Here is a 20,586-nt window from a genome sequence, read left to right on the forward strand (position 1 = left end):
CTATCAAGGAAGAGATTTAGAGGCAGTCCTATTGAGTTAAGACAGTCTAGTACGGTAGTGCATCTAAAGCATGACACATGGAATGAAGAGACTATGGAAGGGTCGTAAGTTTTTTTTAGATATCAAGGACTAGGACATAGGAGTAAATGGCTGAAATTACGCTAAAACAGAGAACCTTGGGCCACAGCAACCATGTTTATCATGAATATAAATTAACTCCATCTTCTAATTCTTACTAAGACTGTATTACTTCTCAGCTGCTTTTTCACACAAGGTTACTGCGACTCAGGCACTTGCCCTCACAAATACTCAAATTCGTGCCTCTGCAAAATTACACATACCTTCAGGACATCTCCCAAAGTTCTTCATCCAATAATGAACAACCACAGTGTTGCCAGTCACTGATACCCATATTCCTCTTGCCTGAAATACCCTTGCTTTTCCTTCAAACCACTTCTCCCATTAAGTTTTACTAAAAAAACCCCTCCTATTCCTACTGTTGTTCTTAGCACACTAGAATTTACTTAGCTGCTTACTAGCCAAATAGTTGGAAAGGGTAATCAATTTAAGAAAACGTCTCAAGTCAAAAGGGCTTTTATTCATTTTTAAAATATCACATATGAGCCTGGCCTCTTGCGGTTTCTGTAACTGGATCACTGTAAAAAGAAATGAAAATGTCAGTAAATCTCCATCAATATCCTTGCCCAGAAAAGTTCTACTCTGAATCATCTAAAACATACTTTAAAATTATGACTTACTGGTTCATAGTAAAAATGCATCAATTCTATCTCTTATTCTGCCAAATTTACTGTGTTCCAGAATGCAGGTCTCCATTTTCTACCTTTGCTACACCTCCAGTTTAAGTCTCTTAATCAATTAAGACCCCCAACTAAAGCAGTTAATAAAATTTATATGGACATTACAAGAACCTACCTCAGATCTTATTCATCAGCCTGCTGAACTGTTCCTTTTTCAGAAACATAGATACCATCCAAAAATTTTCTGATATCCTTGTTTTTTACTGTTGTGGCTTGCTGAATCAAAGCAGCTGTAAGAGTGAAAAAGGCAATTATTTTATCAGCCAAACCCAAATCATAAGCAAGTATTTTATTATATGCTATATACCCAAAACCCAAGTATCTTTGGGATAGTTTATTAGAGTCCCACAATTTAAAAAAACTCACCAATCTTTTTGTCTATCTCATTTCTCTCTCCTTCCCCGTAATTTTTTAAATTTAGTTACTTATGTTTGATTGCTCTATTAGAGGTATAACAAATTAAACTTGAGTCCTTTTGTCCCTATTAATATCCAATGTACTTAAGAGTCTTTTCTTTTGTGCCTTCACATGTTTAATTGTTTTTCTGTACACAGAGTTCCCAGGTCTGTTTTTAACTGACTGACCAGTGTCTTTACAAACTCCCCACGGAACACTGTAAGTAAATAAACGGATGAAAAAAAAAAGAGAAAAGCTCACTAAAAGAACATATATCATGTATTCAACTACAAGATTTAGGTAAGATTTTATGGGCGTAATCAGGCACAGTAAACATACAAACCTGAATTTGACACAAGTTCAATGTCATTTCCTTCAAGAATCAACTCATCTTTCTGGGCTTGAGATACTGAACAAGCAACACCTAAAAAGGTAAGAGAGCATATGCATAGTGTCAACGTAAGATAAGATTTGTAGCATTATTTTTTTATTTTTATTTTTTTTTTTTTATTTTTTTTTTGTAGCATTATTTAAAATACTTAAATTAAGTAGCAATTTATTCCATTTAAAATTCCACACACCAAAAGAATTGTTTTGTAACAGAATCTGTATTATCTGGGCCCAATCTTGTATTCCTGCTTGAATGAATCTGTCCCAGACTGATTACAGATTATGATTCAATTAAGGAGTATGAGAAAAAGGTATCCAGCTAGTAGGATTTAGCTGTACAAGGATTTGTATCCAGTCTTACTTCTACTGTATATTTGGTATCCCTCAAAGCTCATTTTTCACCTAAGGGTTCTCATTAAGTACTGCTGACCATAGCAACTATCAAGTAATATTTCTGTAGAGCCATTAATTGGTACAATCCCTTCTTCCCACCCCCACAATTCAAGGGAATCAAAAAGCATCAAGAGCACTAAGTTTTAAAACTTTCTAATGCTTCAGTGTTAACTATGCATCAGACAATAACTATTTTTAAAACGCATTTCAAGTCATTTAATCATGAGAGGTTCCCAATTTTACAGATGAGTAAAATGAGCTAGAGGCAATCTGCCCAAGGTTGACACTGAGAGCTGAGACCTGAAACTAGGAAATCTAGGTATTAACCTCTTTTCAAATGGGTCTTTTTTTGGATTTCAGTTTGCAAAACCAACCACAGCTCCCATGGCCTGCAAACTACCCCAAATGTAAGCCTTCAAGAACCACAACTGATATAAATATGATACAAAGCCATAATCAAACTGGATAATTCTGAAATAAATCTGGTCTTATTTATAGCTAACCCAAAATACCAGCCTTCACAAGTAGAAAGAAAATTTCTAAACCATACCTGGCCTCATCCGAACCCTGCGGATGTATTTTTCACCCAAAAAATTTCGGATTTCAACAAGAGAACCATTCTCCTGAATAACAACGTTGATGGGGAAGTGAGCATACACAGACCTCATCTTGTAACGGAAGCCCTAGGTTAAATAAACAAAATAAACAAACTATTAGCAATGCTGAGAAATTTGAAAGATAGGATTTCCAGTTTTTCTCTGAAAACCAAGTAGAGGTTGCCCTTTTATAGGGAACATTTACATATTTGTCAAGGCTGTCTCCCTCCCTGCACCTAGAAAAGAATGACCAAATCTCTAGAAATTATCAATGGAGACTTTAGAGGAAAATTTCCTCCTTCCTGACAAAAGAAACCGAAACAGTTCTCATGCAGCACTCATTGTCAAGGTTTTGTAAAATGTATCACCTATACCAAGCCTTACAACAATTTTACACAAAAACATGTGTTTCTGTGTCTCCTCACTGGACTGTGAAGCTCCTTAAGGAAGCATGTATTTTACCACCTGCTATGCCCACAGTAAACAATGCTAGTTTCCCATTAAAGGAGAACCCCAAAGCCCTTCATCTTGGACATCAAGCTAACATACTGAGTTACTAAGGTACGCCAGATTCCAAGAACTGATGACACCAAGACAGGCCCCCTGCCCTCAAGGAACCTAACCTGGTATGTTTTTAAGGAAATGGACAAGGAGCTCAGAAATTAGGTCCACCTTTTTCTATCCCTACAAGAGGTCCTGGTGGTGACAGGGATAAAACAAGAAACCAAAGCCTACCCCGTATGTTACATTTTTTATATATATATAAAAAATGCACCTTGAAGATGAGTCCTATTTTGTGTGGAAAAAACACCATCAGCATACTATTAAGACCATCTGGTCTTTACTCTTATCACTCAATCTTTACTCACATCACTTAATCCTAAGACCCAGGAATGCCTATTAAACACATTTGCCAAGATCACTTTTTCCCACCTACTTAGTAAGTACACATAACTCACTAAGTTACATGCATAACCTATTCTCTGCAGGAGACATTTATGTTGCATACATAAATCACAGCTGAGAAACCTCCCCTTCCAAAACAAAGTAGTCTGGTTAACCTGCTTACCAGTGTAACACCCTTGATCATGTTCTGTACATGACTACAGATGGTGCGAACAGTGGCCAGTTCCTTCCTATTCCCCCACCATTTGTCAACCCGGAGCTGTAACAGAACAAAAACTTTAGAAAATTCTTTCCGGTAGTAAGTAGGCTTGGAAAAAAGTCCATTTATTCACAGTAAGTACTCTAGATTCTATTATTTGCCCAAATTAAAACACGATTTTCAAGGAAAAATTAAACCACAAAGCCCTCAATTCACATTTTTGTTACTGTACATTATAGGTACACTACTACTTCACAAAGGAATGAAAACCCAGAACACAAGTTTTGTAGAAGCTGCATCAAACTTCACTCCTGGAAAACTAAAATACCAGGTTTAAAACATCTACTGCTGCATTCCTAAGATTCTTACAAAACAATCAGAAGAAAAATAAACTTAACTTGTAACAGCAATAATACTTGATACAAATGACAACTACTAGTATTGATCTTTTATAACACACTCTGTTCAGAATCTCATTTTCCAATTTCACTGAAGCAACAACACCGAAACTAGTTACACTTCTGGACACCAAATTTTAAGTTAAAACACTGAACCTCAATTCCATAATTTTAAAAGCAACCCAATTTGATGCTCTTAAATCACAACCTTCCAAACAAGCAACTGAAGTGTCAAAAAACAAAAACTCACCCTCTTCTTTTTCTTCCCAAGGAGACTGAGTTCTACATTTATGTGATTAAAGTCCCTCCGCAGGGTGCCTCTGGGGCCCTTCACAATAACTGTGCGTCCCTTCAGAGTAATGTCGACTAGGAGAGAACGTATTCGTGAGGTCTCGGAACAAGGTATAGAGCGTGTAGTAAAGATGTAAGAAAAATGCAAGCACCAAGTCTCGTACCATTTTCTGGAATGTCGACAGTCTGATTGCTGAGAATGGTCTTCATTCTGAAACACAAACACTTGGGGTAAGAAGGCCGCAGAGGACCTGTTTTCGACCAAACTACGATGCACGGACCTCCACTCCTACCGGAGACCGCAGGCAAAAATCCCGGGAAGGATACAGGAGGACCAACAGGGAGAGCGGCCCCCACTACGCTCTGGCCTGGAAGGAGCAGTTCCTCTGCGGGTGTTATAAGCCGAACGGGCCAACTCCCGCTCAACGCAACCCTGGGACTTCCATCAAGCCGGCGCCATCCCGGCAAGGCTGTGGAGCGGGAGTAGGCCTAAAAACCCAGCACAGGGCTCGAATACCATCGCCACCAAATTCATACGGCATTCGCCGCGTGGGAAGACAACCAAAATAGGGTTTCCGAGGGCCAGACTGGCGCCGCTGGCTTTCCCTGAGCCGATGGCTTCAGATTCCCAAGGCCCACCGATTACAGTAACCAACCTCACCTCGCAGTAGATGCGGCAAAGAGAGAGCGTCTTTCGTCATCACGTTCTTATAGGCCGTAAGAGTACTGCGTATGGCGTCATAAGCGCGCGACGCTACTAGGCTAAAGCAGCCAATCGCGGAGCAGCGCAGGTTCCACAGGGTCAGGTGTGGCTCAGCTGGTCGGTCATAAATCGAGTGACGGTTTTTCCATCTTTTTTTCCCGGGAATTAGTGATCGCTCGGCCCTGCTAGAAAAAAAAGAGAGGGATGTCTCTACGCTGCGGGGGCGTGGTCCGCATCGTGGGCCCCCGGGTGAGCTGCGGGGCGAGCAGGGTGCGGGCGTGGGGTGGAGGGGGCTCCCATCCCTTTAGAGCGCCCAATAATGCCAGCACTTACTGAGTGTTTACTTCGAGCCACGTACTGTTCTAAACATTTTTCTTGTGGTATCTCATTTACGTCTTCCGACACCCCAACGAGGTTAAGTCTCTGGTACTGGTTTGTTTATAGGTCTCTCGGGCTGGCACTGAGAGCTTTTTTTCTGCGTATCAGTGATTTGTACTCTGTATTTATTGGAGCGTTATAGGACCACTGCGGTGAGCACTCCAGATTACTACTTTGTGTTGAGCTCTTGTGTACTAGACACCAGTTTGGGCAATTAGAACCCAAATCTATGCTCTAGACTCGAGTGGGAGACCTGGGCAAGTACAGTAGCAATCGTGCAGCATTAATAGGCACTGTATTTTTTTTTTTAATTCTTGAAGGTTCTTTTGCTTTATAAGTACTGACTTGAACTTTTTAGTGTTTTGGCTGTCTTGTCCGTGTGTGTTCACATCTAGAAGCCAATGGCTTCTTATGGTCAAATACATATTGAGTGACTTCCTTCTTTAAACACAGAATGTAACCTAGAAAATTAAAACATTAGGTTTGGTTTCCCTTCTTCAAGTTCTGTGAAACTAGTTGAGCACTTCTACGTTTTAACACATATGCTTATCCAAAGTCCAAAGCAGAGAGATTTACTTCAAATTTCATTTAAACGTCCTTGACTCAAGTCAGGAATAGAAAATTCAAAGCTGTAGCGTCTTCTCCCTTATTGCAATTTAAACTTGAAAAACAGACTTTTAGTACCTAAATGGGTTACATGAAAGGTGTGGCATGTTAGCCAGTTCCAGTGGTTTCCAAATCTATTCTAAATCCAGCAGGAAATGGTCAGCTCCCATTCTCCTTTAGGTTTGGTTTGTTCCCCTTGGGTCCTCCTTAATCTTAGATTCTCAGCTCCTACACAGAGCTTGTAAATAGTTTGACATAATTTCTGAATCAGTTCTCTGGGCTTTACTCTTTTAGGTATTAAAATAGGTTAAAACTAAGTTATTCCAAACACCACTAAATAAATGTCATAATGAACCCTTTGTTTAGGTATTTGGAAGATATTTATGCAGTCCAGTCAGAGAAGTAAGTTCCTTGCCAGATAAAAAAAAGAAATTTTTGCAGAATGGACCAGACCTTCAAGATTTTGTATCTGGTGATCTAGCAGACAAGAGCACCTGGGACGAATATAAAGGAGACTTAAAACGCCAGAAAGGAGAAAGGTAATTGAAATTTTGAGGTAATTTTAATGTCCCATTTCTTCATAGTGCATCATTTTCAGATATAACCAAGCCCTAGGGTATATTTTTAATCAGCTTGTTAAATTTAGCTAAACATCATTAGAAAGAAGTGATAACAAACAGAATAGGTGAATAGGTGAGATTGTTGGAATCTATTTCTTTTCTCTCTGCCCTCTGACAGTTTTTCTTCAACCTTCCTAGGACTTAGCCATCCTATACCACCATCTCCCATTTTCCACCCAGCAACAAATTTCTTCAGAGAGCAGAGATTATCACCTTGTTACTAGTCTATTACACTTTAATAAGTTTTTCATTGTTACTGGGTGTCGGTGATCTAACTTGTTGCTTCGCCTAGTCAATGTACATATGATCTATGGATAGCATGCCTTAGTTTAAAAGAATTGTAAGGGAATTTAGTGCAGAGAGCAAATTGTATTGGGAGATACTTTACCTAGCAACTTATAGATCACAAGTGGGTGGAAGTCAAAGGGAACCTGAGGAAATGTAGTCTTCACTCAAAATTTTAGATTTTTTTCCACTTCATAACTATCAAAATCTAGAATGTAGAGCAGAAAGTCCACTTGTGGGGGTCTCTCCTTAATCTGAACAAATATAGAACTTTTTGTCAGTATTATTTTTTAGGGAATGAGATGTTCAAAAGCTTCTTCATTTTTTTATTGGGATGGTGTTACTCTGTGCCTTTGCAAAAGTAGACATGAGCACAGTGCCCTGCTAGACACAGTTATAGGTGTTTTCTAAAGTGGTTTGAGCAAATCTAAATTTCATTCTCTGTTATTACTCCTATGGCAGAAATTAAAAGAGTTAATCCAGGATTATGGGGGGAAAATTCCTAACTAGGAATTGTAATAGAGCAGAGTAACTTCAAAGCTGTGTGATTATTTGGGAACATACTTGTTAATGTATAGTTATATTTGGCTTTCCTCAGGTTAAGACTACCTCCATGGCTAAAGACAGAGATTCCCATGGGGAAAAATTACAATAAACTGAAAAATACATTGCGGAATTTAAATCTTCATACAGTAAGTTATCAGAGGGTTAAATATCCCTCTTTACCAGAAGCCGTAATTTTTCCATATATATGTAACTTAAAAATTAATAAAATACATATCAAAAATAGCAAGGAAAGTAAATAAAGATGTTTAGTGATACATTACTCTCAGTAAAGGAAATACATTTAAAGATTATTTTCCCTGCAAGAGAAACAAAAAGTAATTGTATTTTTTAACCTTTCATTTAACAGTACAAACAAAAAAAAATGTTTTCTGCAATTTCGGGAATGAGGGTTTTTGTGTGTTTTATATTACAAATTAAGTACATGCTTGTTGGAAAGGGTATATTAAATGTGAAGCATCCTATGTGCAATCTCAAATGTTTAACTGTTATACCACTTTAACTGTTCAACATATACCCTTGCAGGGCTTTTTATTTGCACATGTAAAATATATACATTCATATAGGGTTTTTTTTGTTTTTTTTTTTAAATTTACTTATTTATTTTTGGCTGCGTTGGGTCTCCGTTTCTACGTGTGGGCTTTCTCTACTTGTGGCGAGCAGGTGCTACTCTACGTTGCGGTGCATGGGCTTCTCATTGCAGTGGCGAGGTTCGGGGCTCTAGGCGCCCGGGCTCAGTGGTTGTGGCGCACGGGCTTAGTTGCTCCGCTGCATGTGGGATCTTCCCGGACCAGGGCTCGAACCCGTGTCCCCCGCATTGGCAGGCGGATTCTTAACCACTGCGCCACGAGGGAAGCCACCTTCATATAGTTTTTAATTTAAAAATGGAATCCTAATATCTATATACTTCGACAGTTTTAACAGCATTTTCGAATAGTGAATTTCTTCATAAATATGCTGTGAAGAATGGATAGTGTAAACATGCCTGTTGACTAATTTGCTCAATTGGTAAGTATTTTCAACCTGACTGTATTCAGTTCCCTTTTACCCACAGGTGTGTGAGGAAGCTCGATGTCCCAATATTAGAGAGTGTTGGGGGGGCGGAGAACATGCCACTGCCACTGCCACAATCATGGTAAGCCCAGCCTCAAATTCTAAAGTCTAGAGACTGAAAGGAAATGTTTTGTGTCTTTCTCCTACAAATGTACATTATGAATCTCTGATCAGATTTCTTGTTACATATGAGTTTATGAGAAATGTGGGAAAAAACCCGACAGAATAATCCAGGCTGTTATGATCTCACCCTTCTCTGAATAAGTCTGTTATTGATTCTTCCATCTACCTGATGGTTAATCATGTGCTGCCTTGACATATCTCTTCTATTAATTTTTGGAAATGTTCTTCATGTTGGCTTAACTTGTTATTCATGTTGCCCCTTAAATAATAAGCATTTATTTTTCTCCCTCATGGGACTTTTCAGTTGGCCTGTGTTCATCTGTTCTTGACTGGGCTAAGCTGGACTCCAGGAAGTAGGTTGGATTCAGGTCTGCTCTAGAGAGCTTTATTCATGGACCGGTGGCTCTCCAAGGCATATTCTTATCATGGAGGATGGAAGGAGCACAAGAGGGCAAGCCATCCATGCACATTTGAGGTTTCTGCTTCATCATGGCTGCTATCATTCTATTGGCCAAAATAAGCCACTCAAGCCAAGCATGAGTGGGAGTAGAGACATAACTTCCTCCCCAAGTAGGCGGGTCCTGCAAGTTACATGGCAGTGGGTGAGATGTATAATCTTAATATGATAGAGTAAGAAATGGGATTAACAATGCAATCTACCATATTATTTATACAGAGGAGTTTGGAGATTGAAGTATTGGGTTAAATATAAATTATGTGCAACTGAAAGTTCATACTTATCTGGGGAATGTCTGATAAACTGTTGAGTTATATCAGCAAGAGACTATTTAGACGAGAAGCTGGGGATTCTTATGAGATAGAGCTCCTTCTGGAATAATACAGAGCCAAGCAGAGAGTTTATCTAAGTTATGCAATGTTAATTCTTGAAGGAAGGAGTGATTCTGAATACTCCATAATGGAGATCTCTGGTTTTATCCCTTGCCTTTCTTTTTCTTTAGTTTTACCATATATGTTTGTATTCCTTAACTGTATTGTTTAGCTTTGAATGTTTTAAATTTCTTAAAAACAGAATCAAAGTTTATACATTCATTGCAGTTTTATTCCCTTAACATTACATTCTCTAAGTCATCTGTTTATTTGATTTAAATTGTAACATCTCTATTCTAGTTGATGGGTGACACATGTACAAGAGGTTGTAGATTTTGTTCTGTTAAGACTGCAAGAAATCCACCTCCACTGGATGCCAATGAGCCCTACAATACTGCAAAGGCAATTGCAGAGTGGGGTCTGGATTATGTAGTCCTGACGTCTGTGGATCGAGATGGTTAGTGCATCATTACCTCTTCCAGAAATTGGCTCTTATCAAGTTAGGACATCATCTTAAGCAATGGACTCTTGTTTCTAGATATGCCTGATGGAGGAGCTGAGCACTTTGCAAAGACTGTGTCTTACTTAAAGGAAAGGTACTTACTTGTTTTTGCATTTGCTTGTGTAATTTAAGGACTTTTGATCCATGTAAATTCAGTTTATTTTAGGTCTTTACCTTAAAGCAGTGGTTATTAACCTTTTGTGGGGATTATAAACCTGTCTCATAATCTGCTGGAAATTATGTGGTCTTTTCTCCAGAAAAGTCGTATTCAAACATACAGATACATATTTGCAGAAATTTTAGGGATGTAGGGACACAAACTTATTCATGGACCTTTAGTCTATAGAGCCCCTCCTTCATATTTGAGTATCAGTCTAAACTTTGAGTAATTTTATAAGAAGTATAAAACTAATCTTCCTAGCACTGATTTAAATAAACCATCATCTAGAAGAAGTTAGGATGAGATAAACTCCCACATTGTTAAAATATGTAATCTTGATATAAATTTTATCACTATTGATATGCCCTGGGAATTTCACCCATAACTCACATTTTATTAACATGTAAATTCTATGTATTTAAAAAGCATTTAAAAAGGAGTTTATTTTTTTTAATTAATTAATTTATTTTTGGCTGCGTTGGGTCTTCATTGCTGCGCGGGCTTTCTCTAGTTGTGGCGAGTGGGGGCTACTCTTCATTGTGCTGTGTGGGCTTCTCATTGCGGTGGCTCCTCTTGTTGTGGAGCATGGGCTCTAGGTGCACGGGCTTCAGTAGTTGTGGCTTGCGGGCTCTAGAGCGCAGGCTCAGTAGTTGTGGTGCACGGGCTTAGTTGCTCCACGGCATGTGGAATCTTCCTAGACCAGGGCTCGAACCTATGTCCCCTGCATTGGCAGGCGGATTCTTAACCACTGCACCACCAGGAAAGTCCTATGCTTATTTTCTACAGCTCAGTACTAGTCTAGCACCCTCAGTAAATATTTTTTCAGTGATTCCCCCAATATTTTCTATTTTAATTTTTTATAGTTCATTTAAAAAAAGTTTTGTTTGCCACCCACAAAATTGATCTGACAAACTACTAATGAGTCTCAACTTGTAGTTAAAAAAACAGTGAGTTTTGTGTTCTTTGAACATCTCTTGTATCCATGGGAGGGTGTGTATGTGGTCCTTTCTACATCTGTTCTCGCATGAAACAGCTCCAAAAAAAACTTTGCAGTTGGGTTTGTGAAAAAGTTTTAGTTTCCCAGTCATTTCTACTACTTGTCAAAGGGAACAGCTTTATGACCTAGTTCATATTTTAATGCTTGAATGCATAAATATAGCCAGAATATAAATAGGAAGATTAATGTTTAGCTTGTATTTCATTTAAGCAAAGCTCATGACTCAGCAACTCAGAAGATAGTTTTTAAAGGTCAGAGCACTTGTGAAATATTTGTCTAGAGGACGCGAGGAGGGCACTATTCATGAATTTTAAAAGAATGCAGAATTAAAGGAATTAATATTTGCGTTCACATAAGAGATATCCCAATTTATTTTCTAAAAAAATACAAAGGTTATTTTATATTTAATGTTTTATATTTGTATTTTAATTCCTTTAAACAATTTTTTAATACCTACTTAATAAAGTTTAAAATTCTATATAATCCCAAAATTTACCAAAATTTATTCTGATCATTATTTACATGCAGATGTGTTTTAACCACAGTGTGCATATTATTTGATGTTATAGGTTTGTTTGGTTTTTTGGGGGGTTTTTTTGTTTGTTTTTCATTTAACAGTTCATATATAAACGTTTGTGTTCATGCTATTCTTGGCAAGGTTCTAAAGCTTACCGTGTTGAAACTGATACTGAATGAGTACTGGTGACTTCTATTTTGATCAACAGTTATGTCAATTCTTTTCCTCAGTTTGACACTTATCTCTTTTTCACCCTAGGAATCCGAAAATCCTTGTGGAATGTCTCACCCCTGATTTCCGAGGAGATCTTAAAGCAATAGAAAAAGTTGCTCTGTCAGGATTAGATGTGTATGCACATAATATAGAAACAGTTCCAGAATTACAAAGGTGATTTCATATACAGAGTAATGTTGGGAAGTTTGGAGGGTCAGAATCTGCTACATTTTCTCACTTGTTTCAGGGGAGAACTTTGTAATTCGCTTTTATAAAGTGAACTCTGTTTTTAAACAAAAACAACATATGTCTATTGCAGAAAAATTAAAAAATGTAGCCAACAAAAAGAATGTAAACATCACCCATAATATTTCCACCTAGTAGTATCAATTACTAACATCTAAGTGTAATATATATACTTATATATTTATACATGTGTGTATACGTTTTGGTACACACACACATAATGAGCATCTTTTTTTTCTTTCTTTTTTTTTTTTGTAAAGTATCATTGCAGGTACCAACGAGCTGTTTTTTTCAAAGAACAGTTTTCAAGAAGAAAAACTTACTTGAGCAATTGCTTTGATTGTAGTTCTAAAAAAAGACTTTTAACTATCCACTTGGCAATAATATATGCAGTAAATGATGCTGAAGAAAAACCTAGTACACTCAGATGTATTTCAGATCTCTTTTAAAAAGTAGATACTATGCTGTCTTACTCTTCCTAATGATTTTAGTAGTTAGGAATAATTACAGATTGTTATTCTACATCAATAAGTACATTCATATTTCAGAAAAGTGAAAAATTTTGGGCAAGATTAATTCATTTTCATTATTTTAGTAAAGCATTTGATAGTGATTTTATTAGGTTCTATACATTATTCTGTGTTAAAGAAAGAAGTAGGATAAACAATAACCAGGATTTCCACTAAATCATAAATATATTAGGGAGCATGACTTGAATTCAGTGGAGAAATAACTTCCAAAAAGTAATTTCCTTATTATCAATTGTGTGTGTGTGTTTTAATATTTATTTATTTATTTATCTTGGCTGTACCTGGTCTTAGTTGCTGCATGAGGGATCTTCATTGTGTCATGCATGTGGGATCTAGTTCCCCGACCGGGGATCAAACTTGGGCCCCCTGCATTGGGAGCATGGAGTCCTACCCACTGGACCACCAGAGAAGTCTCTGTGATTATTTTAAAATTTATTAATTTGTTTCCTCTCTTCCCTGTGAACTGGTCTCTGATTAAAAATAACAACCATAACAATAAATCAATTACACAGAATAAAGGTACATTAGAATTCAAATGAAGGCTGATTTAACATCACCAACTTTGTGTCCTTTGGGCCTTATCCATTTAAGCCATGTTGGTTTGGCCCCTGTTGAAGTCTAGCACACAGCCTGTTCCAACCCTGTCATATCTCATGATACCACCACCAGTGGGTGCCAGTTTCTCTGTTTTCATTTTAAAAACATTATCCGGGACTTCCTGGTGGTACAGTGGTTAAGAATCCACCTACCAATGCAGGGGACACGTGTTCAAGCCCTGGTCCCAGAAGATACGACATGGCTGCGGAGCAACTAAGCCCGTGCGCCACAGCTACTGAGCCTGTGCTCTAGAGCCCATGCTCCGCAACAAGAGAAGCCACTGCAATGAGAAGCCAGTGCACTGCAACAAAGAGTAGCCCCCACTCACCACAACTAGAGAAAGCCCACGCACAGCAACGAAGACCCAACACAGCCAAAAATTAAATTAATTAATTTTAAAAAATAATAAATAAAAAACATTATCCTTTGCAGTGAAAATTCCAGAATCATGTATTTTTTTACCTAAGAGATGTCAAGCTATATACTTACCAGCAGAGGGCAGCTTAGTCTTTAGAAATGAACATAAAAGTTTCATTCCTCTGAAATGGTTCAGGGTAAATGGTTTTTTCTTTGTTCAGTATCGAGATTTTCTTCCACTTTTCCCCTTCTCTCTTGACTACTCTTCTAATCACTTATTCTCAGCTTCGGAATCCTGGTTTCTCAATGAGTAATTCATAAAATGAATTACTTCATTCATTACTTCCATTCTCATTTTCTCTGCCCCAGGCTTGAAAGGCCTGAAAAGTCAACAGAGTTGGGGGCCTAGTGAAGCCTGATTTTCTTTCCTAAAGTAGCACTTAGGCATTTGTGCAAAAATGTTACCATTGAACCATATGATGTAGCATAATGTCCAGAATGTACTTTTCTGGTCTTTCAGGTTGCTTGCATAATTATGTACTTAGTTGAGCTTGTGGTTATTCATGCTGACAACAGCTTTGCTGTTTTCAAGGAAGGTTCGTGATCCCCGGGCCAATTTTGACCAGTCTCTACGCATACTGAAACATGCCAAGGAAGTTCGACCTGATGTTATTTCTAAAACATCTATAATGTTGGGTTTAGGTGAGAATGACGAGCAAGTATATGCAATGATGAAAGGTAAATAAATTGAAAATGAAAACTCTTTTCCATTTAATTTGAGTAATAGCAGGAGTCCCACTTTGAAGGACCTGTTATGCTTTCTCCATAGTCTCAGTGAAAGTGCCAGTGAGAACATATGTATAGTATATGTTGTAAACAGCAGGAAAGGAAGTATGTTTTCTTAAAACTTCATGGAATGATGTACAGGATGCTCAGGATATGAAATTTGCATCCCATTTTATTTCTTAGCCTTTCATCAACTAAAAACATGATTTTGTCCACTTATTCACTCATTAGACAGTTTTTAAAGAGTCCAGCCAGGTACCAGGAGCTCTGTCAAGCACTGACAATCCAAAGATGACTAGGATGAATTCAGGCCTTTGAGGAAGTGCTTACTTATAGAATTGTTACACAACATGGTGTGCTTTGGACTTCGCTGAACCTTAGTCCATTAAATCCATTTGCTTTGTGATTCTTGCACTTCTTAAATTTTAAAATATGAAAGCTTTTATTTTACCTGAAGATCCTTGGCCAACTTACAGTTATTTATTGGTGCAAAGAGTAATAAGTTCAAATAATAATTAAAAGCTGCTCTTTACAACAATGCATACAGTTAGCATTGTAAAAACATCTGCTAATGCAACGTGTGCTTTTTTTCCTGTAGTACTTCGTGAAGCAGATGTGGACTGTTTGACCTTAGGACAATATATGCAGCCAACAAAGCGCCACCTTAAGGTACAACTACCATAAATTGCCAAGTGTTTAATGGTAATTTGAATTAAATCTTTATTTTCTTTAGGTAAAATTAAGAAGCTGCTGGCTTTTTAGTGTAGTGTTCCATGTATATTTCTAAGTTCCAGTTTCCATTTTATTATCTGCATAAAGCAGCTACACTGGCATTTATTTGCTGCGCCCAAAATTGTATAACTTAAGTGACCTTCAGGAAAAAAATTTTTAAGTTGGAAAGTCGTGTTCATTCACACTTGGTGATCTTGTGATTTGTTTTAGAATTATATGAGAGCCAGAGGTGAAGTAACAAAGAAAAGTAGGTCTCTCTATTTCTATATTGGACATTTATTCATTCATTCAAAAAACATTTCCTGAGTAGTGACCATGTGCCAGACACAGTGCCGAGCAGAAGATACAAGATGAGTAACACAGTCTTGTCCTCAGGAATCTTTTTTTTTTTTTTTCTGTCAGGAATCTTATAGAAATAGGTGTAGCTAATTTTTGATTGTACCTGTTGGTCAATAAAGGAATGATACAGATATATAATCTCTACAAATAGTCTCATTTTCTTTCCCTTTTGGAATAGCTAATATAATTCCAAATTGATATGTTTCCCCTATTCTCTAATTTCACCATAATTACATTCTGACCGAGTAGCCAACAAGTAGATTTTTGTATAGAACCGAAATGATTTAGGAAAATTCTAGAATCTAGAATTAATTCTTTAAATCTAGGTTGAAGAATACATTACTCCTGAAAAGTTCAAATACTGGGAAAAAGTAGGAAATGAACTTGGATTTCATTACACTGCAAGTGGCCCTCTGGTGCGTTCTTCATATAAAGCAGGTAAGTTAGACTGCAGAGCATGGTTCTATTTAGTCTGTAATTTTCCACATTAAAATGATAATAGCTGTGGTTGTCTTTTGTGGGGAAGAAAAAAAATTTTTTTTTTCCTGAAATATCTTTAGGAACTTTGCTCCGTAAGGGTAAGTATCTATTTGACAGCATTGCTGCTTGCATTAATATCTTTGTGTCTTTCCTCCCAGAAGCAACAGGAAAAAAAGTCCATAAGGTTATTTTCCCTATGGAAATGTTTAGTGTAATTTTATTATCTACAGTGCAATTATTTATTTTAACTTATTAATTTATTTATTTACTTTTGGCTGCATTGGGTCTTTGTTGCTGCACACGGGCTTTCTCTAGTTGCGGCAAGCGGAGGCTACTCTTCCTTGCGGTGCATGGGCTTCTTACTGCTGTGGCTTCTGTTGTTGCGGAGCACAGGCTCTAGGTGCACAGGCTTCAGTAGTTGTGGCACACGGGCTCTAGAGCACAGGCTCAGTAGTTGTGGCGCACGGGCTTAGTTGCTCCGCAGCATGTGGAATCTTCGCCGACCAGGGATTGAACCCTGTCCCCTGCATTGGCAGGCAGATTCTTAACCACTCTGCGCCACCAGGGAAGTCCTACAATGCAGTTTTTTTACCTCTGTAATTTCGGCTCTTATTTTGATCAGTAGCTTGAGCTGACTTATAAAAATAAAAGATAGTTTCTTTTTTTCTTTTTTTAATTTATTTATTCATTTTTGGCTGCGTTGGGTCTTCATCGCTGCACACGGGCTTTCTCTAGTTGTGGCGAGCGGAGGCTACTCTTCATTGCGGTGCACAGCCTTCTCATTACGGTGGCTTCTCTTGTAGCGGAGCACAGGCTGTAGGCGCACAGGCTTCAGTAGTTGTGGCACGCGGGCTCAGCAGTTGTGGCTCACGGGCTCTAGAGCACAGGCTCAGCAGTTGTGGCTCATGGGCTCTAGAGCGCAGGCTTAGTAGCTGTGGAGCATGGGCTTAGTTGCTCCACAGCATGTGGGATCTTCCTGGACCAGGGATCAAACCCGTGTCCCCTGCATTGGCAGGCGGATTCTTAACCGCTGTGCCACCAGGGAAGTCCTAATAGCCTTTTTCAAGAGATAAAGTCATGTGGTAATGGCCATTACAAGAATAAACAGCTAGTTGTTTTTTGGGTATGTCCAAACCATGTTATACCATTAATGATCTTTTAAATGACTTACATAGTGGAGTCTAAATCCTAGATATGTTAAAATTAGGCATAAATTCTATTTGTAAAAATTAATGTTCCGATGTTAGTAATATTCAGTGTGTTCCTGTAAAGAAACTGAAGACATTTTAATGAACTAACAACAGCTTATCTTAGTTATAAAACCCAAGAATTTGATTCAACACTGACTGACAGGATGTGGGAATTTTGGAAACCAATAATGATAAGTGGTTTATTCTTTAAGGAGCACTATTGGCAAGCTAAAAATATATATAAAGGATAGGACCAACATCAGCTTCCAGGGTGGTCAAAGTAGAATAATGTCATTTGAAAGGACTTTTTATTTTGTTGGTTTGGGTTTTTTTTGTATGTTTTTTGTTTCGTTTGTTTTTGTTTTTGGTAAGGAAAATTTCTAACAATTATGAGGAAGTGAATTATAAACTTTTTAATTCCTTTAAAATTACCACTAAAAGGTCAAAGTATTAGATTTAGATGATGGATTAGGATCTGATAATATGGTTCTACTCTTACCAGATTTAGATGAGGCATGGGGCAGCACGGATTATTCTCTCCATTACTTGGCAAGGTTATGAGTCATAGGATTCTTGGTGATTATGTACAGATACAATCATCACAATTCTACTCATGTATTAAGATGGCAGAGAAGTTCATCAGACTCCTCATAAAGTCGGGCCTGCAGTGCTGAACTCTGCCAATAAGCTTTGAGCCGTGCTATAACAGTGATAGACTAAATGGAACCCTAATGACCTGAAAAGTGAAAGTGCCCCCTCTGAGCAGCTAACTTAGTGCATAGGCACGTCTTAGGGGGTGGAGAGAAAGCAAGCCCATTATAAATGAGAGCTCTTGCTTCCCTAGAGGGGAATAAGCTAAAGAGATGCCATCAAATGAATCTGCTCAACTGCAGCAAGGTCTGTTTTATAAACATCAGATCCAGGCTAATAATGTAGCAGAATTGCTCTCTGAAATGAATTGTGCCAACAGCAATACTTTGTCGGTGATGAGGAATAGATGGTGCACATGAAGTGGAATAAATGCACAGAAGCAGCCCACAGATACAATAGGATCACCCTTCATAATATTTCTTTACTAGAAAGAGTAATGGTAAAAATTGTAGTGATAGAAAAAGTTTTTTAAGAATAATGACTAGGGACTTCCCTGATGGTGCAGTGGTTAAGAATCCACCCGCTGGGCTTCCCTGGTGGTGCAGTGGTTAAGAATCTGCCTCCCAATGCAGGGGATGCGGGTTCAAGCCCTGGTCCAGGAAGATCCCACATGCTGCAGAGCAACTAAGCCCATGCATCACAACTACTGAGCCTGCGCTCCAGAGCCCGCGAGCCACAATTCCTGAAGCCCGAGTGCCTAGAGCCCGTGCTCCGCAACAAGAGAAGCCACCGCAATGAGAAGCTGGTGCACCGCAATGAAGAGTACCCCCCACTCACTGCAACTAGAGAAAGCCTGCGCACAGCCACAAAGACCCAAAACAGCCAAAAATAAATAAATTAAACAAATAATTAAAAAAAAAAAAGAATCCATCTGCCAATGCAGGGGACGCAGGTTTGAGCCCTGGTCTGGGAAGATCCCACATGCCGTGGAGCAACTAAGCCCGTGCACCACACTACTGAGCCCACATGCTGCGACTACTAAAGCCCACGCACCTAGAGCCCGTGCTTCACAACAAGAGAAGCCACCACAGTGAGAAGCCCGCGCACCACAATGAAGAGTAGCCCCCCGGTCACCACAACTAGAGAAAGCCCGCGCGCAGCAACAAAAATACAATGCAGCCAAAAACGAACAATAAATAAATTTATGAAAAAAAACCTCTTTTAAAAGAAAAAGAATAATGACTAAGCATTATGGTTGAGGAAAGTACCAAAGATATGGGGGATATGTGAGGTTAGAAAATTATTGCCATTGAGATTTGAAAAGGGAAAAACACCAATAAATACAAAAGTCTTCTTTAAAGGGAAACACTGAAGTATAATTATTCTGAAATTTACTTTAAATTGCTATTAATGTATTTTTATTTTTCCTAAATAGGTGAATTTTTCCTGAAAAGTCTAGTGGCTAAAAGAAAAACAAAAGCCCTCTAACACTTAACAAGACATTCAAGATCACAGGAATTTTAAAACTTTGACTCCAGTTGGTAACAGAAGTGATGGCAGAATGCCTAAACTTCAGTGGATATATCCCAGTCTTTTTGTTTTACGAAAGATATCAATAAGCTGTGCATATTTAATTATAATAATTCATTTGTCTTTTAGCATATCTTCTTTGTCCCAGTAAACAATTGCTTGTTATGATGTAATCATAAAACATCTTTGTAAGAGTTTACTGTTAATAGTGTAGTTTAAACAATACATTAAAAACTTATAGAAAATCTTTTAAGCCTCTATACATCATTGTCACGTTTCATTTCTGAAAAATGACATACTGTGATGAAACAGTCAAAATAGATTGAGATTGTATCTGTTTACTTATAAGTAGCATATGTCCTTTGCATAATAGCATAACATCGTTGGAATAATGTAGAAAGGCTTAAGAGTTTCAGTGTTGACTCTTCACATTGATATGACTACTTTAGACCTACAGAAGAGTTTTATGCTGATTGCTTATTTAGGACCTCTATTAAACCAAGACCATGATGTTGTCCAAGATGGGGAAATATAACCTAAAAATAAAATATTAACTCTCATTTTATAATAGTTTGCTACATCACATGCACTATCCATTTGTTCCTTTCATTCCTCTCACCACTCTGGTGAGGTGGCTGTGTTCTATCATGGTAATGACCTGAATGAGGAATTTCTTTCCTAAGTACTAGAACTCAAATTCATCTTTTGACTCTGAATCCTGTTTTTCTACTACATCTCACAAAGGAAGTACTTAGATGGCAATATTATAAAATATGTAATTTGGATAGCCAATTTTGTTTTGAAGTTTTAAATAAGTGAACTAATTTTTTTTTAATAAAATGCATAACTTTGAAAATTAGTTACATTTTAACTCAGGGAGCCATATATACTTTGACTCACTTTCCTTATAGATCCTAACAAATTTTGCTGTGTAAAATTAACCCTATCAACTTTCCATTTTAACATCTCTGGCAACTACCCTCCTTCAAAATCTATTATTTCACCGGAAAAATGGATTACTTTTCAGACTCTGATTTTGTAACATAATCTGATGTTTCCTAATTTTGCACAGTGTAGGCAGTTGGTAATGAAACCTTTTAGCAGAAGAGTCATTTTGTCAAATGAAATGTTTGGTATCCCAATGTAAAATAATTAAAATGGCATTTTATTAGCACAAATGTATGTTAAGGTTTTAGATTTGTAACAACTACACATAAAAATAGTGAATGATAAGATGAAGCTGTTTTGATACATATGTGAAATTGGGAGTCA

General features: G+C 37.8%; 3 protein-coding genes across 11 annotated transcripts in view; 1 reads left to right on the plus strand and 2 right to left on the minus strand.

Annotated features, from left to right (window-relative positions):
* Window positions 1–578: 578 nt before the first annotated feature.
* On the minus strand, window positions 579–5,139 carry RPL9 (ribosomal protein L9). 3 transcript variants are annotated; one of them, XM_032632070.1, is made up of 8 exons: window positions 5,049–5,139; window positions 4,552–4,598; window positions 4,347–4,462; window positions 3,663–3,758; window positions 2,548–2,680; window positions 1,558–1,638; window positions 934–1,048; window positions 579–656 (listed from the first exon to the last, which is right to left on the minus strand). In XM_032632070.1, exons 2-7 carry the CDS (start codon window positions 4,595–4,597, stop codon window positions 942–944), a joined length of 579 nt encoding a protein of 192 aa, XP_032487961.1. In that variant the 5' UTR covers window position 4,598; window positions 5,049–5,139; the 3' UTR covers window positions 579–656; window positions 934–941. The 3 variants fall into 3 exon arrangements, with proteins under 3 accessions (XP_032487961.1, XP_032487962.1, XP_032487963.1); XM_032632071.1 differs by having other exon boundaries at window positions 4,681–5,066; XM_032632072.1 differs by having other exon boundaries at window positions 5,044–5,062.
* The window catches only part of UGDH (UDP-glucose 6-dehydrogenase), a 58,332-nt gene continuing 38,324 nt past the window's right edge, over window positions 579–20,586 (minus strand). For 2 of the 5 annotated variants that reach the window (XM_032632061.1, XM_032632056.1), the window contains 2 exons: window positions 1,558–5,275; window positions 579–1,048 (listed from right to left, as the gene is read on the minus strand). The gene's annotated coding sequence lies outside the window, so the exon portion shown is untranslated. Of the gene's footprint in view, window positions 1,049–1,557; window positions 5,276–13,798; window positions 14,047–20,586 lie in introns of all 5 variants that reach the window. The other 3 variants (XM_032632057.1, XM_032632059.1, XM_032632060.1) reach the window with 3 other exon arrangements.
* Window positions 5,153–19,574, plus strand: LIAS (lipoic acid synthetase). Of its 3 annotated transcripts, XM_032632067.1 has the most exons (11): window positions 5,153–5,339; window positions 6,441–6,613; window positions 7,578–7,671; window positions 8,598–8,678; window positions 9,848–10,004; window positions 10,086–10,143; window positions 11,982–12,110; window positions 14,259–14,404; window positions 15,051–15,121; window positions 15,850–15,961; window positions 19,220–19,574. In XM_032632067.1, exons 1-11 carry the CDS (start codon window positions 5,295–5,297, stop codon window positions 19,270–19,272), a joined length of 1,119 nt encoding a protein of 372 aa, XP_032487958.1. In that variant the 5' UTR covers window positions 5,153–5,294; the 3' UTR covers window positions 19,273–19,574. The 3 variants fall into 3 exon arrangements, 2 of the variants coding, with proteins under 2 accessions (XP_032487958.1, XP_032487960.1); XR_004349922.1 differs by lacking the exons at window positions 15,850–15,961; window positions 19,220–19,574 and having other exon boundaries at window positions 5,204–5,339; window positions 14,263–14,404; XM_032632069.1 differs by lacking the exons at window positions 7,578–7,671; window positions 9,848–10,004; window positions 10,086–10,143 and having other exon boundaries at window positions 5,204–5,339.

This window comes from Phocoena sinus, chromosome 5 (genome assembly GCF_008692025.1).
Source record: "Phocoena sinus isolate mPhoSin1 chromosome 5, mPhoSin1.pri, whole genome shotgun sequence".
Taxonomy (NCBI): domain Eukaryota; kingdom Metazoa; phylum Chordata; class Mammalia; order Artiodactyla; family Phocoenidae; genus Phocoena; species Phocoena sinus.

Bases quoted from the DNA above. Each gene is read 5' to 3' on its own strand.
- RPL9 (XM_032632070.1), bottom strand. From the start codon at position 4,597: ATGAAGACCATTCTCAGCAATCAGACTGTCGACATTCCAGAAAATG. The intron at 4,463-4,551 runs GTACGAGACTTG...GTTCTCTCCTAG, and splicing joins TGTCGACATTCCAGAAAATG to TCGACATTACTCTGAAGGGA. The intron at 1,049-1,557 runs GTTTGTATGTTT...TCACTCTTACAG, and splicing joins TGAACTTGTGTCAAATTCAG to CTGCTTTGATTCAGCAAGCC.
- LIAS (XM_032632067.1), top strand. From the start codon at position 5,295: ATGTCTCTACGCTGCGGGGGCGTGGTCCGCATCGTGGGCCCCCGG. The intron at 6,614-7,577 runs GTAATTGAAATT...GGCTTTCCTCAG, and splicing joins AAACGCCAGAAAGGAGAAAG to GTTAAGACTACCTCCATGGC. The intron at 10,144-11,981 runs GTACTTACTTGT...TTTTCACCCTAG, and splicing joins GTGTCTTACTTAAAGGAAAG to GAATCCGAAAATCCTTGTGG.